The sequence below is a fragment of the Erithacus rubecula genome (assembly GCF_903797595.1).
Source record: "Erithacus rubecula genome assembly, contig: scaffold_96_arrow_ctg1, whole genome shotgun sequence".
Lineage (NCBI taxonomy): Eukaryota > Metazoa > Chordata > Aves > Passeriformes > Muscicapidae > Erithacus > Erithacus rubecula.
Window position 1 is genome coordinate 548434 of NW_027635362.1, and position 18105 is coordinate 566538.

At 45.4% G+C, this 18105-nt stretch overlaps 1 protein-coding gene across 1 annotated transcript in view; it reads right to left on the reverse strand.

Annotated features, from left to right (window-relative positions):
* MSH3 (mutS homolog 3) overlaps positions 1-18105 on the reverse strand; it is a 95116-nt gene that overhangs the window by 3922 nt on the left and 73089 nt on the right. Inside the window, exons 20-21 of the mRNA XM_079333333.1 lie at positions 16173-16330; positions 2223-2409 (exon numbers count right to left, since the gene is read on the reverse strand). Coding sequence (XP_079189459.1) covers positions 2223-2409; positions 16173-16330 — 345 coding nt within the window. The remainder of the gene's footprint in view (positions 1-2222; positions 2410-16172; positions 16331-18105) is intronic.

Sequence of the window (18105 nt, forward strand, 5' to 3'; positions counted from 1 at the left end):
ACTCACTTACTTCTACTTAAAGTACAACTTTACTGTATCTGTGAGTGGCTTGATATACTTCAACCTATCTAAAGGCTTGAATTTGATTTTTGCACATTGGTGCTTCCCTGGAGGATCCAGAGAATCCCTGAGCTTACTGACTCCAACAATCCCTGAGCTGGAACGCGGGGCCTTTCCCCAGCTTCCCCCATTTTCCCCAGGCCCCGTCCATTCCCCCTCAGGCCCTGTCCATTGCCCCCAGGCCCCGTCCATTGCCCTCAGGCCCCGTCCATTCCCCCTCAGGCCCCGTCCATTCCCCCTCAGGCCCCGTCCATTCCCCTCAGGGCCCCGTCCATTGCCCTCAGGCCCCCGTCCTCCCCCCAGGCCCCCGTCCATTCCCCTCAGGCCCCGTCCATTCCCCCTCAGGTCCCGTCCATTGCCCTCAGGCCCCGTCCATTCCCCCCAGGCCCCGTCCATTCCCCCCCAGGCCCCGCCATTCCCCCCCAGGCCCCGTCCATTGCCCTCAGGCCCCGTCCATTCCCCCTCAGGGCCCCGTCCATTCCCCCCAGGCCCCGTCCATTCCCCCCCAGGCCCCGTCCATTCCCCTCAGGCCCCGTCCATTCCCCCTCAGGCCCGTCCATTCCCCCCAGGCCCCGTCCATTCCCCCCTCAGGCCCCGTCCATTCCCCACCCAGGCCCCGTCCATTGCCCTCCGGCCCCGTCCATTCCCCCTCAGGCCCCGTCCATTCCCCCTCAGGCCCCGTCCATTCCCCCTCAGGCCCCGTCCATTCCCCCTCAGGCCCCGTCCATTGCCCTCAGGCCCCGTCCATTCCCCCCCAGGCCCCGTCCATTCCCCCTCAGGCCCCGTCCATTCCCCCTCAGGTCCCGTCCATTGCCCTCAGGCCCCGTCCATTCCCCCCCAGGCCCCGTCCATTCCCCCCCAGGCCCCGTCCATTCCCCCCCAGGCCCCGTCCATTGCCCTCAGGCCCCGTCCATTCCCCCTCAGGCCCCGTCCATTCCCCCCCAGGCCCCGTCCATTCCCCCCCAGGCCCCGTCCATTGCCCTCAGGCCCCGTCCATTCCCCCTCAGGCCCCGTCCATTCCCCCCCAGGCCCCGTCCATTCCCCCTCAGGCCCCGTCCATTCCCCCCCAGGCCCCGTCCATTGCCCTCAGGCCCCATCCATTGTCCTCAGGCCCCGTCCATTCCCCCCCAGGCCCCGTCCATTGCCCTCAGGCCCCGTCCATTGCCCTCAGGTCCCGTCCATTCCCCCTCAGGTCCCGTCCATTCCCCCCCAGGCCCCGTCCATTCCCCCCCAGGCCCTGTCCATTGCCCCCAGGCCCCGTCCATTGCCCCCATGCCCCGTCCATTGCCCTCAGGCCCCGTCCATTCCCCCTCAGGTCCCGTCCATTCCCCCTCAGGTCCCGTCCATTCCCCCTCAGGCCCCGTCCATTGTCCTCAGGCCCCGTCCATTGCCCTCAGGCCCCGTCCATTGCCCTCAGGCCCCGTCCATTCCCCCTCAGGCCCCGTCCATTGCCCCCAGGCCCCGTCCATTCCCCCCTCAGGCCCCGTCCATTGCCCCCCATGCCCCGTCCATTCCCCCCCAGGCCCCGTCCATTCCCCCCAGGCCCCGTCCATTGCCCTCAGGCCCCGTCCATTCCCCCTCAGGCCCCGTCCATTCCCCCCCAGGCCCCGTCCATTCCCCCTCAGGCCCCGTCCATTCCCCCCCAGGCCCCGTCCATTGCCCTCAGGCCCCATCCATTGTCCTCAGGCCCCGTCCATTCCCCCCCAGGCCCCGTCCATTGCCCTCAGGCCCCGTCCATTGCCCTCAGGCCCCGTCCATTGCCCCCCAGGCCCCGTCCATTCCCCCCCAGGCCCCGTCCATTGCCCCCCATGCCCCGTCCATTCCCCCTCAGGTCCCGTCCATTCCCCCCCATGCCCCGTCCATTCCCCCCCAGGCCCCGTCCATTCCCCCTCAGGCCCCGTCCATTGCCCCCAGGCCCCGTCCATTGCCCTCAGGCCCCGTCTATTCCCCCTCAGGTCCCGTCCATTGCCCCCCAGGCCCCGTCCATTGCCCTCAGGCCCCGTCTATTCCCCCTCAGGTCCCGTCCATTCCCCCCCATGCCCCGTCCATTCCCCCCCAGGCCCCGTCCATTGCCCCCAGGCCCCGTCCATTGCCCCCAGGCCCCGTCCATTCCCCCCCCAGGCCCCGTCCATTGCCCCCCAGGCCCCGTCCATTGCCCTCACGTCTCGGATGAGGTGCTCCAGGGTGGCGTAGGCGATGGCGATGCCGTCGTGGGTGCTGGTGCCGCGGCCCAGCTCGTCCAGGATCACCAGGGAGCTGGCGGTGGCTCTGCGGATGATCTCGGCCGTGTCTGACAGCTCCTCCATGAAGGTGCTCCGGCCTTGGTAGATGCTGTCTGCGGCGCCCATTCTGCCACAGAACACAAAAACCCATCACAAAAAATGATCCTTCTGCTACAAATCTCTGGCTGCTGCCACAAACAGAGGAGAAGAACCTAGACAGAACATTATCCATCCAGCACACACATCTCCTACCTTCAAAAACAGAACCAAGGCACTCTCCTTTTCCCTCAAGAAGGGAAAAAAGCCCTGCTTTTCCCTTTTCCCTGGAACTTCAGACAGTCAGCTCACACAAATTCCATCAGAAGAAGTGGAAGATGAATTTACTCCTTTGGTTTGTATGGGTTTTAATGCTAACAACACCCAAAGGTATCCAGTACTGGCATTTCTGCACAGTGGGAGCTGCTGTGATCAGGTATCTGAGCAGCCAAACAGCACAGCAGCGACTTCCTCCAGGCACTAACAAAATAACAATTATTTCCTCTAATTGCACAGGTACACAACTTTAACTAGCCTGCTTAAACAAGATTTAAAGGTATTTTAAGAGCTCTTTCTTCATCCTGTTGAAGCACAACCCTTAGCAGCCTCCAGCCAGGTCAATTTCTCCACACTCCACACAACTCTTCCAGCTCTGATTCAGATCCACATTACCCTCAAATTGTGAATCTGTGGTTTACATCTGACAAACCTGTTGTTAGTCCACTCTGGCTTTCCCTTTTCCTGCAGCTTTCCTTACCCGTGCAAGTGATACCCATTCTGTACTGAAAAAAGATGATTTCTTTTTTGCATTTCTGCTTTTGAATTATATTAATCACATTAGAGCATCCCTTCTGAGACAGGTCATCACGAGCAAGCCACTGAGGAGGGATGTAAAACTGGATTTATTCACTCTTATCAGCCAATATATGGTTACGTTCAAACCACACTGATTAAGGAAAACTGACTCATGGGTTTAGTATATTATATTTCCAAATTTAAAAGCTGGCCACAACAATATTGAGAGCCAATCAGAACCTTTGAGGATAAGTCCAATATAGCTTTTTTTCTCTGTCTTTTGCTGGGTCTCTCTCTCTAATTGCTTCTGTGACCTCCTGAGGCACCACCAAGACACAAATAAATTTATGAGGATCTTATGACTAAAACGAAGCAGGTTGGGCCCCAGCACAACTATGATTTGTATATATTCTCTGGTCCCTGCCCTGAAAATCTCTCATGGTGTCATGCATAACTGCATAATAAGCAAATCTTCAGTAACAAATTAACTACTTTCAGTTGGAGATAGACATATGAGAAAATTGAGTTTTTATTTCGTTGAGTGTGTGATTAAAGTTACACTCCCACCCCAAAAGACAGGTGATTCTGGCCACAAGCTAATTCAACTGTACATGATTTTGCTCTGAATTAAATATGTAACTCAGGATAATGAGGTATTGTGAAATCAACATTTCATTAAGCCACTTAGTGCTGCAAGCCTTTCAGATGCTGGGTTAGGAACGATGAACATTTTAGTGGATTTCTCACAGTGCCCCCACCACCCCTGTGGCCCCTGGGGTCAGCCACAGATTCTGCTGTAAAATCAAACAACCCCCCTTACTGCACAGATCCACAGAGAACAGGATAACTTGGGCCTGGTTTAACACTATTAACTGAAAACACATTAATCAAATGCTTTTTATGTCTGAACAATCTCTGGCTCCTTAATGAACAATTTCAGTGCTAGCTTCCGACCCTGCAATTAGTGGCATTATTATATTCTCATTTCTTACTTGGCTTTTCCTGACAGGGACAGCATCTCACAGACTGTCTGTTGTGTGCCTGTGATGATTACACACAGAGCTTCCATTTTTCTCTGGACTGCATCATTTCCATAGTGCCCACAAAATATTTTAGCCTGTTTTGTATCTGATTTGCATTCACAAAAATATTTCTCTGAACTTCCTCACTAAATGCTCAAGATACAAAGAGAAATTAGTATTATCTTTCTCTTGTTGTTAAGGACAGCTGGAAAAGAAGTCTTTATTTTCAGCATCTTAAAACATTCAAATCCAACTTGGTCTTAACTACAGATTAAAAAGCCCAGTGTATTTTTAAATTACATAAAACCTCTTAAATATCATCAATTGAAAATGGATAAAATTGTTCTTTCTGCCTCTGTCCTTTACACTAGAAGAATTATACATGTTTTTTGAAGAAACATGCTGAGTACTGTTAGCCCAGAAATAAGAAGGAAGAGAAAGATTTAAAAAACCCTCCAAACCCTAAAAAAACAGAGGATGGACTATCTCTTTTCAGTGCTCACTTCAAGTAGCAAAGATTCCTGTCAAAGGCCTCAGAAAAAAACAACAGAGAGGCAATGTTTTGTGAATTAATTTTCAGAGGGTAAGTTAGAGGATATAACTGTGCTACCTCTCAAAAGAAACTATCCCACATGTTGTCAGGGTTGGCTTGGTTTTAGGATCACAGTGTGGACCCCAGAAAGTTCATTTTCCTTCTGCTTCACTGTGCATCTCTCACGCAGTTTGTGAATATGAGCAAGCAGCCCAGGAGCTCACAGTGGTAACAAAACCCAGCTACATTCCACCACATGAATCCCAGAAAACAAGCTGCAAAGCCATTCCCTGGAGCCTTATTCTACTTACTGATTCCTACTCTATGAAATACTTAATGCTGGAGAAAAACCCCAAACTTAATCTACATTTTCCCTGTTATTTTCCATAATGTCCATCTGAGTTTAGAAGCTCACTCACAATACTTACTGCAAAAAAAGGAACTTGTTGCAGAAGAATAAAGCAATAATTCAAGAGCAATCGACATGAAAAGAAAATTACTGAAAAAGACTGGATGTGTCATTTGGTGCCATGGTCTAGTTGACGTGTTAGGGCATGGGTTGGACTCAAACACCTTGAAGGTCTCTGAGGTCTCTTCCAATCTGGTGATTCTGTGCAAATTACTCTTTTCTCCAAGAAAAATGTGTAGAACACCCTCAGCACCAACAAAAATCCCTTTCTATGATTGAAAGACAACACTGAGAATACCATGAATAAAATAAATTCATAATGTAACTTTACAATTCCACTCACTCCCTCCAACAAGCCCCTTTGAAATGTCATTTCGAAGATCACTGCCTTTGCACAGGAGTAATTTAAATTAAAATAACCAGTTTACAAAAAGAAGGCAGGATTAGCTATGCTGTTGCTCTGCAGTTCACCCTTTGTCCACAGCCTGTCTGTGCCCACAGCAGTGTGGTCAGCCAGGGCAGTGGGGACAGGCAGCCCACCAGGGATGGCCAGGACAAGGGAGATGTATTAAATAATTCCTCAGGAGACTGCATGTGCAAATTTTTAACAGCTCACTGGCAAGAAAATAATGCTTCACACTCCCCCACAACCCACTGGTACATCGTCCTCTTCATTTCCATCGAGATCTCACTGATGCAAACCAAAAACTGACATAAGAAAAATAATTTACAGAAGCTGTAATTACAGAATTAGGAAGAAAAAGTAAGTGTGAGAGAAAGCATGGCTATCAGGATAGTTATTATTTTTGCATTATTCATGGGTGACTTCAAAGAAGTGTGCCAAGTTAGATGGGTGATGACAGGGAATCAAAGGATGCTCATGACATAAACCTGTTCTCAGTCTACATGCTACACGTGCTCAACCACTCCTACAACTGCTTATCTGCAAATTTAAATGAAGAAATACCATTTAATACCATTAATTAAATACCTAATGTTACCTAATGTAGGAGAAAAGCTGTTGAGCAGCCTGGCAGAATGCATTCAATGTAAAACCCATATTGTAGATACGTGATCCTCTCAGTCACTGAGAGATTAATGAGGATATTAAATGACTCTGAGGGACACAAACTTTGCATTATTCTACAAAGAAAAACGAGTCCAAAGTTATTTCAATACTCAGTTTCATAGTGGTTTTTACATCTTTTTTTCCCCTTCTCAGTATCAGTAGGTAACTGAAGCAGCCAGAACAAATAATCACTGAAATCCTCCTTTCCTTGCAGGGCTGGCCCACAGGGGAATGCACACACCAGCACCCCAGCGTTTTAAAAGAAACATTTCTAACTGGATTAACTTTCAAGATGTGAAGTGCATTGACTTTTTTTTTTCTTTCTTTTTTCTTCCTGAAAGCCAGAGGAAAGAAAAAACACCCATGGACTCGATTTTTTCAAAAGCTTCAGCTGTACTGACAGCACAGGTAGCCCTGAGCTGAGATGACAGAATCTCTGTGAATCAATTCAGAATCTCTGTGAATCCATTCTGAGTTACAAGAAGTTACCAGCACCCCCCATTCCTGGACTTTACAGACTAAGAGAAACTCAGCTATTACAAAGGGTTATGTTACATCACCTGAAGAACACCCAGTAAATTTGCTTTCTGAAATTCAGCAACGATACTCTCAGAAACATTTGAACTCCTTAAAAATACATATGACATTGCCTAGGGCAAATACATCACCCACTCTTAAATTACCCCTGTAAATGTTACTGATGGTCAAGAGACAAAGTGCAAACATTTTCCTGAAGGATAAATTATAAGAGCAGATATTCAAATTAGGGTGTTTCTTTGAGTGTCATACTATTAGCCTGAAGAAGGGGAAAACAGAGACAAATCAAAACCCTCAAATATGCAGATTTGCACTCAGTGCTGCGGGACACCAGGGAGGGAACTCAAGGTAATTAAGTTAATGTGCATTTGTAGCTGAAGGATTGAGGCCAGGGGGGATTAAAGAGCAGGAACTATAGCAACAGAGTAGGGACAATGGCCGAAGCACTCAGCACGAGTGAACTTTTCCCCTTTAGACCTGTGGACACCAAGGACAATCCAATTCCAACTGTGACTGGGTCAAGTGACAGGATGGAAGAGTTTCAGAAGGGTAAATACAACTCAGGCTCACTGCAGAACACTGGGAGATGCTCCAGCCAGGGCAGGAGCCAAGCCTTTCCTACCCAGAGAAAAACTGACATTTGGACACCAAGGCACCTTCTTTCCACTGGATTCCAGAGGAAAGCCAGACCCTTGCACATCATCCCTGGAGCTTCAGAGGAAACTGCACCTTCTCCAGGAGCACTGCTCCAGCTGAGCCACATCTGCCACTGCAGGAGGATGCAGCACCATGGAATGGGACTGTGCCACCACCCTGACTGACTGAGGGTGTCAGCTTGGATTCTGGCTCTGGCAGGGCTGGGATTGTTCTGTGTAATGCTGCATTGCTATTGGAATTGTCCTAGTGCAGAACTGTTATTGCTAATTCCCATATCTTTGCCTGAGAGCCCCTTAATTTCAAAATTATAATAATAATTTGGAGGGAGGGGGTTTACATCTTCCATTTCAAAGAGAAGCTCCTGGTTTTTTTGGCAGATACCTGCCCTCCAAACCAGGACACCCATGTACAAAAGATGCAAACCTCACACTGCAGATGCATGTTTCTGTGAAATGAACAGAGACATGAAACCAAATTAGCTACAGATACATGCACAGCCTGGCTTAACTCGTTCCTACAGAGCCACAGAGCACTGTCAGAAGCAGTTACAGCTCAAAGGTACTGAGATACATCCAAGACACAACTTTTCTTGAACAAAATAATCCTTCCATTTAACAATACCAACTACAACTTTTCCTTTTTTTTTTTTTTTAATTAATATCCAAACCAAAGCTATCTCCATGTGATAAAAAATGGTGCAGTGTACTTAATACAGCACCCTGTTCCTCCCTGAAAGATGGGAACAATTTACCCCAGAGGTGCAATTATGTGATTGATTGTGAGCATAAATGAAAGGCTTAAGTAATTCTTCTTACTCTGGCAGTAAACAAAAATACAATTAAGGAGGAACAAAATGAAACAAATTACTGTGCCATAAAGAAGTAATATTTGTGAAAATTACTTTGGGGTTATTGACAGCTAAAAGTTCTGTTTGTCTGACTCACTGTGCTTTCAATACAAACAATACTTTTTTGGCATGTCAGTATAAAAAATTCTCATGTGGACTTGCCACTCACTTGGGATTGCTTTGTGAGAACAGCTCCCTACTTCTCTGAACAATAAATAAATCAATGTACATGGCAGAACCACTAAGCATTACCACATACATACAAAATAAACAAAGATCCTAAAATGTACCTTTGATTTCTTAATTTTCTGACCATTATCTTTCAGAGTCTAACTGTTCAGGCAGATTGAGAGACTTTGTTCTATTTGTTCCATTTTTTTTCCAAAGGAAGATCTGAATGATTTAAACATTTATTTTCAGGTTTAAAGAACTTAAAAAAAAAAAAAAATCTCCAAAATTCTGGTCAAAACCAGGTTATATACAAACAAGTTGTTCAGATAAACTCCTCCACAGTTTTGACTTAGCAATCAATCTCCTGGTGATTTCTGTACACACCTGCAGAACCTGCTAAACACTGCTGTCACCTCCCCACTGCTTTCACAGCCTAGATTTTCATGAAGATTATGAAGAAGCTGACTAGATAAACGTTTCCATTTGCCTGAGATGTTGTGATTTTAACTGTTATTTCTAGGAAAAATTATCATCATCATCTTACCCTGTAAGCTTCCAAGAAATCACTAAAGCTTAATAAAGAAATAAATGCAAGGAAGGATTTTTTAAAAGTGTAGACTCTGGTCTTTAGAGTTAAAACAAAAAAAATTCACAAGTGATGTAAAAATGAGAGGCAATACTTACCTATTCCTATGCAAACAGGACCATTTACAATAGTGGTGCTTGTTACTTATTTATTAGTTTAAATACAGCTATTTCCCCCCTCTGTGCTTCACCTGTGCAGCTCCCTTCTGACAAGCAAATAAAACTGGTGGAATGAAATTAAGTGTAACGTGGTTTGCCTAGTTACAAAAAGTTGAGGATTCATTTTGCCATGAGAGGTCATTCCATCCTGTGCCCTCTCAGGAGTTCTTACAAAATATGCTCTTAGCAAGCCTTGGAACATTTTAACCTTAAAGTAAATCTAAAAGCAATCTAAAGTAAATCACTCTATTTTAAGTATCTTTCAAACTTGAATGATGGTGGTATTTAAATGAAAAAAAGAAAAAATTAAATACAAGCATCCCAAGTCAATTGCCCAAATGCTTGCAGGTATTCATACAATATTTGCTTTCCATCATGACTTTAAACCCTACTGACATTTCTGATAATGCCATAGTTATGTAAATTTTATCCAGTTAAAATAAAATGTTTGTCTACCTGTTTCTTTCAGCTCCACACACTTGTGAAACATGAAATATGACTTTGCCAAGCTGTCAGAATTAAATAGCTGTAAATGCATTCAGGGTGGTGACACTCACAATACATTTATTATAAGGCATGACCTTTTTGAGAGTAATTCCACATTTACAGATCAGAAAAACAGACATTTTAATAAACCATACAGAAGAAAGTACTATGACTTGTTTGATACATGGCCTCTCCAGAAGTTCAGAGTAATGAGGGCTGAGTTTTCTTGGTTTGTTTTTTTTTTAAGAAACCCTCTATGTCTAAACTGTCCTCTAAGCCTTGACAGCAAATCTTTCCAGATATGGGGAACAAACAGGCTGAGGGCTCCATGCACCCTGCACAAGCCTACAGGGACACAGCCTCAAACATCCCCCTGTTTTCTGCCCCATAAATCTCTTTTAGGTGACACCAGCCAAGGCACAGGATGAAAATGTGAGAGGAGCCACAGTGCCTGCAGGTGAATCACGCCAGAAATGTCACCTGGGGACACAGAGATGTCCCCTCCTCTTCCATCTCCGTGGATCCAAGTGCATGTGAGTGATGTGGCTGTGCTCACAGGATGGAATGAGCAGTGCCAGGCAGGCACTCAGACACTGATCTGTTTTTAATGCCCTTGTGCTGTGTGCCACAGCGTGCAGCACTCACAAACCCCCGTGGAAAGGGCCACACCTGCTCTGAGAGGATTTCACATCAGCTGCAGATCCCACCTGAGCAGTGGCACTGCAAGGCAAGGACAGCCCCCAGCTGGCAGAACAGCTCTGAGCTCCCACTCAGAGGGACTCTGAGGAAATGTCCTGGCTGCTCCAGCAGCTCCCTCAACATAAAGAGACTGAATCTCATCAGTGTCACCGTGCTGTGCCAGGTATGTGGACAGGTAACACCACTTTTCCTGCAAACTGGAATGAGGAGTATGTAAAAAACATGCATGGTCACTCTGTCCAAGCACTGGGGAGGCAGGGACTGCTATAAACTCTAAGTTCTTCCTATGTATCCATAAGGAGCTAGGCTTAGCATGGAGATAAACACAAGGTTCAAAAGAATCTCCCTGCCTTTCTTTATTTCATGGTGGTCCCAGGGCAAAAGAGGAAGAGGATCTCAGGTCTTGGCTTTTTCTAGGAAAGGGTCAAAGAGGGAATATATGGCTCTCTGCCAATAGGATAGGGACAGGAGGGAAGAGGTAAGACCTTCCTTATACCTCTGGTATTGGATTACAACAAGGGGCAGAGTGTTCCTCATACCTGTTCTGCTTCTTGCAAAAGAAGGATTGATTATCTGATGGGCAGTGCTGGGCTGCCTCCAATGCACAGTGTCACACAGAAATGAGTGAAATACCCAGGCTGGATTAACCACAGAGTGTCCTGAGCTGGAAAGGACTCACAGGATCATCAGACCCACACCTGGCCCTGCACAGACACCCCAAATCCCACCCTGAGCATCCCTGGAGTGCTGTCCAAACTCTCCTGGAGTTCTGGGGCCGTGCCCATTCTCTGGGGAGCCTGGGCAGTGCCAGCACCCTCTGGGGAAGGGTTTCCCTAAAACCCAGCCTAAGCAGCTCCAGTTGCTCCTGTTCCTGTCCCTGCCCAGAGCAGAGCCTGGAGCTGCAGCACCTGGCGTGGGACTGGCCATACCCTGAGTCCTGCACACAGCCAGGAGTGCTCCCAAGGGTGACACAGCCTCGTGGATGTGCTCTCCTACACCCTGCAAAGGGCTGTGCCCACCACCTGAGCTGTGTCACACAGCTGGCAGGACAAAGCTGACACTCCCAAGGACCTCAAATGCAATTTTCAACAGGGCTTCACTTGGCAAGGCTCTCAGCTGTTCTGTTGTTGCTTGAAGTGACCCAAATCCCCTCCCTTTACTGACCCCACCAACCATGTCAGAAAAGCCACTCCGAGGTACAGACTGGGACTGGACCTTGGTGGCTGGAATTTATGTGACCCAGTGGTGAGGGGGATGAAACTCCTCCATTATTTCAGTGCTCAGCTGTCCAAAGAACTTTGTGTTCTGGTTTTAATTGAACAAACAGCTTTTACACGTGTCCAACATCATTATACAAGAACAACAGATTATAAGATACTGAAACTGTGATGAAACTTCAGAGCTGGGACAGATTCAGGAGTCCATCTCAGGGACTCTTTATACAGATATGTAATACAAGCTGCAATTAAAAACATCCCTCCTAGCCAAGGGGAGAAATCACCATCTGTTTTCACAACTTTTTCTTACATATAGTGGAATCTGAAACAAGTGAGTACCTCCTAACTGCAGACTCAGCAAGTGCCCTCCACTTTAAAAATGCATTTTAATCAGTTGTCACAAGAAGCAAATGCAGAAAAAGTTCTTTATACCTAGGTACAGATGATGTGATGGGACTATCCCAAGGCAATTGTCTCCAAGTGCAGGTGAGTGCTTGCCTTGCATGAAGTGGAAATGCTGACCTGCAGCTTCTCCAGGCAGCCCCCACCTGCACTGTGCCCCACAGGCAACTCCAGCTGCATTTGATACCACAGATTAAAGCCATGCTGAGAGTGCAAACAGCAAGATGAGTGTTCAGACAGACCAGGAGCATGAGAGGATAACCTACGTGCATCTGAGGGGTGCCTGTGTTTGCTGCTGTCACCCTTCAGAGGAGGCAGAGCCCTGAGGGGCAGCTCTCAGAGGACACTCCATTAGCTCACACAACTGAAGCTGCTCCTCTAACAGCATTTCCAGCTTGGCTGGGATGAAACATCACTGGAAGGTGTGGTCCACTCTGCTAGCTCCCTGAAATAAGTGAAAATAGCTCTTATTTCTACACAGGAAGAAAAACCCAGGCAGGAAAGTGCTGCAGGAAGGAAATTACTCTGTACTTGTACCATCACCTGGCACTGGCAGGGGCTGTTCTCCTTCACAGGATTCCTTCTGATGGCAGCTTGTGATGTCCAAACAATTGATTCTCAAAGTCTTGAAGGCACTTGGCAATCTGAACTGTTAATTAGCTTGTTTATTTGAAGATGGTTTGCCTTCAAAGTGCTCTAGCGTTCTCCCCCTCCCTCCCAGTTTTGACCCTCATGAACAGCTCCTGGTGGCCACAGGGAGCAGGATAAAACCTCCTAGCAGTGGGAAATCCTACAAATAATTAACTAGAAGGGGAGAGGTCAGTTTTCTGAACACCCCACCTCCTCAGGGCATGATTAGCCCAGCAGAATCCTTGTCATTAATTCCTCCATACATGGATGTCCACCCTTGCTTTGTCTCCCTACTCATACACACACATTAATTTCAGTGTCTGAATGACTGAATTAGAACTAACAGAAACTGAAGGTTGATTTTGAAGTAGAAAATGAGCCTGTTTACTGCAAGGAGAAACCTGGATGGGAATTTTCAAACATCAGACAATTAAATATCCAAATCCCATTAGAAGTCAATACAGATGGGATGTCAACCTCTTCCAAACCCTTCTGAATTTTTTTAATACAATGCCATTGATTAAGTTAAAATTATTTAGGAAAAGACTGCAAGAAAATATTATCCCTTACTGGAGAAGGGGAAAAAAAGGAGGAAAATACTAACCAGCAAACATCCTGAAAATCCTGTGTCCTCCCCTAGTCTGGACTAGGCTCAGCACTGTCCCCTGTCTTATCTACAGGAAGAGAGATCACTCCTATCTTCACTCTACCTGTAAGCAATTCCTCTTGCATCTTACAAACATTTAATGAAATCCAGTACTTAAAGTCAATTTAGAGATGCTATCCTACAAAAGCACCATATATCACAAGGAATAACCATAGTAGCAACCTTTCAATTTCCATGGAAACCCCACTTGGAAAACAAGACACAAATCCTGGGGACACAAATCCCTTAAACCTATCTAAATTCACACTTGGAAGATGCAGTCTACAAACCCAAAAAGGGGCTGCAGGATAAAGCACCAGAACTGGAAAAGGTTTATTGTGCAGAACTCCTGGTAATCCTGGTGCACAGAACCCCTCAGAGCCTTAGAGAACACTGACTGATCCCTCCCTGCATCCCTGAGCATCCCTGAGCATCCCTGAGCATCCCTCCCTGCAGGGGTGTCACTAACAGCACCCCAGCACTGATGGGAACACTGACACCCTCCCATGGTAAGGTGTTAAAGTATTAAAAATACACTGAGGTGATCAGCAACAAAATGAACATCCACTCTTTTCTGCAAGACCTTGTGGCCTGGGGGGGAGTGCAGAAAGGAAGTTTACACAGCTGTTATCATAAAAAGAAATGTAGTAACAATAATAATAATAATAATAATAATAATAATAAATACTATCAAAACAATACCAACCTGCAAAACAAAGCACAGAAGATGAAAACACAAAACCAACAAAAAACCAAACAAAACACCAAAAACAACAAACAAAACCCAAATAAACTGGGTAGGAGTGAAAATAAAGTCTCTCTGATCTCTTCCAGGTCATTCCCTGCCAGAGGAGAGCACAGGGCAAAAGCTGAGGCTTTAGAAAAAAGGCATTAAAGCTCAAGCAGGATATAACATGTGGTAGCTGATTTATTGATTCATTCCTCAAAACAGGCATTAAAAACTATTTCAAGGGTAACTTCCTATGGCTGAGAAACTCCCTGACTGCAACACCACATTAACCTGCCTGGCAGACTGAGATGTTTAAGACCTTTACCAGAACCCTGGAAAAAACAAGACCTACCCCAAAAAACCCCAAACCAACCAAAAGAGAGATGCCTCCCTTTTGGATGGTCTCTATATCTTGAGCAGAATCTGCTAACCTTTTTCTTTCCTTCTTCTTTTTTTTTTTTTTTTTTTTTTTTTGTTACCTTTTCACTGATGTATGACCTCTTCTATCTTAACAATGTACTATCAATTTATTCCTGATTAATACTGAGTCAATTAGTTTACTCTTAATTGGTGGTGCAATTACAAGAATTTCAGCAATTCCTCCACATAATACATCTGGTGTTTGACACATATCACATTGAATGAGGAATGACACATCCAGCTGAGTTTCCAAAATAATATAGACAAGGAAAAAAAAAAAATTCAATTCCCTGTGTTAGAATGTGACTGGGCTGCAAATTACACAGTTTGAAACCTCACAGAGTAAAAAGAACACTCTGTATCTGCTTGGCTGAAAGTCTGAAAGAAGTTTTACCTTTGACCACACTACTTTATCAGAAAGGTTGTGAAAAGTACTTGGGTTTTATTCCAATACAGAGAAAAGTGAAGTGGAATTGGGGAAATACACTGGGGAACATGCAGAACACAGATAAAAAACCAATTTATTCTCTTCCAAGGGGGCACAAAACAAAACATCTCTCCCAATGACTGTGTCATATTTCTTAGTATTTCCTGCAGAAATCATCCTTTAGCAGTGACAGTCTAGGAAGAGCAGAGGAAAGCAGAAACTCAGGTGGAGAGTAACTGATTTACATGTGTATGATTAGAATTTAGGGAACTGTGAACCAGAGTGAGGTGCTCCAAGCTCAGCCAGAAAACACAGAGGAAGACTAAAATAATCTTCAAATGTTTATGATGCTCCTCCTGTAATGTAAACTATATCCTGGGTATCCCTGTCCCCCTCCAATAAATGCTGACCAGTCCATCACAGTGGGGAAAAAAGGGAAGCATTTTGAATTCTCATCTCCAGTAACTTCTGGGAAGAGGATACAAATTGTTTGCTGATGTGCCTAGCACTGCCTGCATCAAGGTGAGATTTTAATTTGTTTTTGTTGTGGCAGAGTGGAAAGTAAGCACACAGCACTTTTACAGGAGGAAGCAATGGCAGGTGAGCAGTAGCTCAGGTTCTTGATTAAAAGTTCCCTCTGGAATGCACACTGGTGTCACAGAACAGGAATTTCCAGAAATTCTACCTTAGGCACCTGATTGCTGTGAAACTTATAGCCACAGATGATAATACATCTCAAATACCACCAGCAGCACAAAACTTTGACTAATTAAAGTCATTATTAAAGAAAAACAGGGAGAAACAGGGCTAATAAACACTAGCACTATTAGAGTATGATACACAGAGTTTAGACTCCACTGATAATTGTTAAGAATTACTCAGCAATATTTCAAGAATGAGATAGTGAAATAAACTGTCACTATTGATTCTTAACAGGACACCAAGTGAGTTTAGCACTGAGATTACAGGAAGGAGATTAAGCATGGGATATATGCAGCCCAAAATTTTCAGTCTGTAATATTGTGAGTATACAGAGCAGAGTTTCACAGCAGATATTGTGACATGATTTTTCTGAGGTGACAACATGAATTTCAGGGGAAACATTTGGCCACCACCCAGCAGCATCCATTAGGTTGAGGTATCCATTCAAGCTAGATACTTGGATATTAATCAAAACAGACACATTAAAATTCTTATCCTTTGAAGATTCAAAGATCACAAAATAAGTACCACAGTTTACCAAAAATCTGGAATCAAAACCTAGCAAGAAACCTAATATGCCTTTAAAATGAAAAAAAAAAAAAAAAAAAAGGAAGCTTCAGGTACAAATTCCCAAGTTCGAAATGAAAAGTTAAATTATACTTTGATATACACACCCCCTGCCACAGTAGCATTTCCATTTTTGAGGGGTTACCTGGTAAAAATTCCATCCACAACACCAATTGTGGCCTCTTCTGCAGGAACAAACGAGCCAATCTGTGCCATGACTGTGATCAGTGCCACCTGCTTGATGTAGGAGCTCTTCCCTCCCATGTTGGGCCCAGTTATTATCATGACCCTTTCACCATCTCCCTGAAACACAAAACAGTGGTGAAATACATGGCCCTGCACATGAAATTCTGGTGTGCACATGTGCCTAGAAGGATACAGGACAAGTCTGCAGGGCTAAATGTTCTTTTTCTTTCTAGGTGAACAGCTCTCCTCCATTCCTGGAGCTCATCACATTCACCTTTCCAGATATTACCAAGCTGCAGATGCACCAAAATCAACTTTGATTTCTCTTGAGCAGAAGTTTACAGCACAGCCAGCACTGCCCAAATCTGGCTGAGGTCTGGATTCCTCTCCAGTCTGAGCTCTCATTGTCAAATGGGCAATTTGGTGGGCAGAGACCTGACCTGGATTTTACACTCCTAACTGCCCAAAATAGCTACAACAAGCCACCAAGGCATTCCTGAGCCTGGCAGTACTGAGTGCAGCACAGATGCTGAGAGCACACCATGATCTCCATCAGTCTCTCCCATCATTAAAACCAGATCCAAGAAAATGAATCAGATGCAAGAACTCAGCTCTGAGACTCCCCATGGTACAGCTTCGTGTCTGCAGCTCCAGAACAGAATTCTCTTCCTCTAGTGCTGGTACAAAATTAAAACTTGTCCATGAACCTACAAAGCTTGCTCAGAGCCTGAGCTGAGAGCAAGAGCTTAAGTTATGCCAGGACATCACACAGCTAGATTTTCCACGGGGTGCACGTGAGGAAATGCCCAAGTGAGGATCTAAACAGAAGCCAGCAGCCCCTGGGAGGGGCAGGGGACACAGGACAAGCTGTGCATCATGGCATTAGTCACACCACTGGGAACTTGGCACTGATCAGGCACTGAGGCAACAGCAACCAACAAAGCCCCAAGCAGCAGGTCTGACAGCATCCACAGACTGGGGGTTCAGCTGGGCTTCCACTCTGTTTATGGGGACACACCAAAAACAAATAAGACTGTCACTTTTGTTATAATTCAGGGATTGGGCAAGGTACAGAACATCAGTATTTATTACATGTAAAAAGGTGATCACTCTTGAGAAAAATCCTCATCCATACAGAAGTCACAATACAGTTAAAATGTATTTTTACTCTCCCTCTCTCTTTCTCTCCCTCTTTCTTTCTTTTTTTTTTTTTTTCTTTCTTTCTTGGGAATAAAGGAATGGATGTAACAAAGTGCACACGACTACACGAGAACAAAACTCGTAACATTATAGTTTCCAAAGTGTAATTCAGTACTGCTACTAAAACTTTGTCAGGGCTCAACACAACAGAATCTGCAGCTACTCAAACCCAGGATGAGTTCACAATCTCATCTGCCAGCATCCAGGAGTTTTTTGAAGTGTCTGGTGTGTGTGCAGGCTCCCCCCAGCCATGCTGTGGGACTGATGGCTGCTCTGGTTTTCAGAAGGAACATCTGCTCCAGTACCAGCCAGAGAACCCCTCTGTCCTCACAGCTGATGCAGCCACAAGCAGAACTCACTGGAATTCACAGCTCAGGCTGGAAGTTCTAAAACAACCCACAAATGTTTCAGGAGGAGAGGGGGAATGGAAAAATAAGCTGTTTATTTCAGGGGATTTAAAAAAAAAAAACCAACAAAAAAAGAGTTTTTCCTCAAGTTAGATATTTGACAACATTTCAGCTGAAAACATGACAGGAGATGTATCTTCCTGCTGATTCAAACACATCAGTTGAAAACTGGAGATGCTTTAATAAATTAGCTCCCACCCACCTCTCTCAAGAAAAAGAGAACTCAAAGAACTGTAGAAAAAAAAGTGATTCTGCCATGATCACTTGGTTTTGTAATACTCAGTA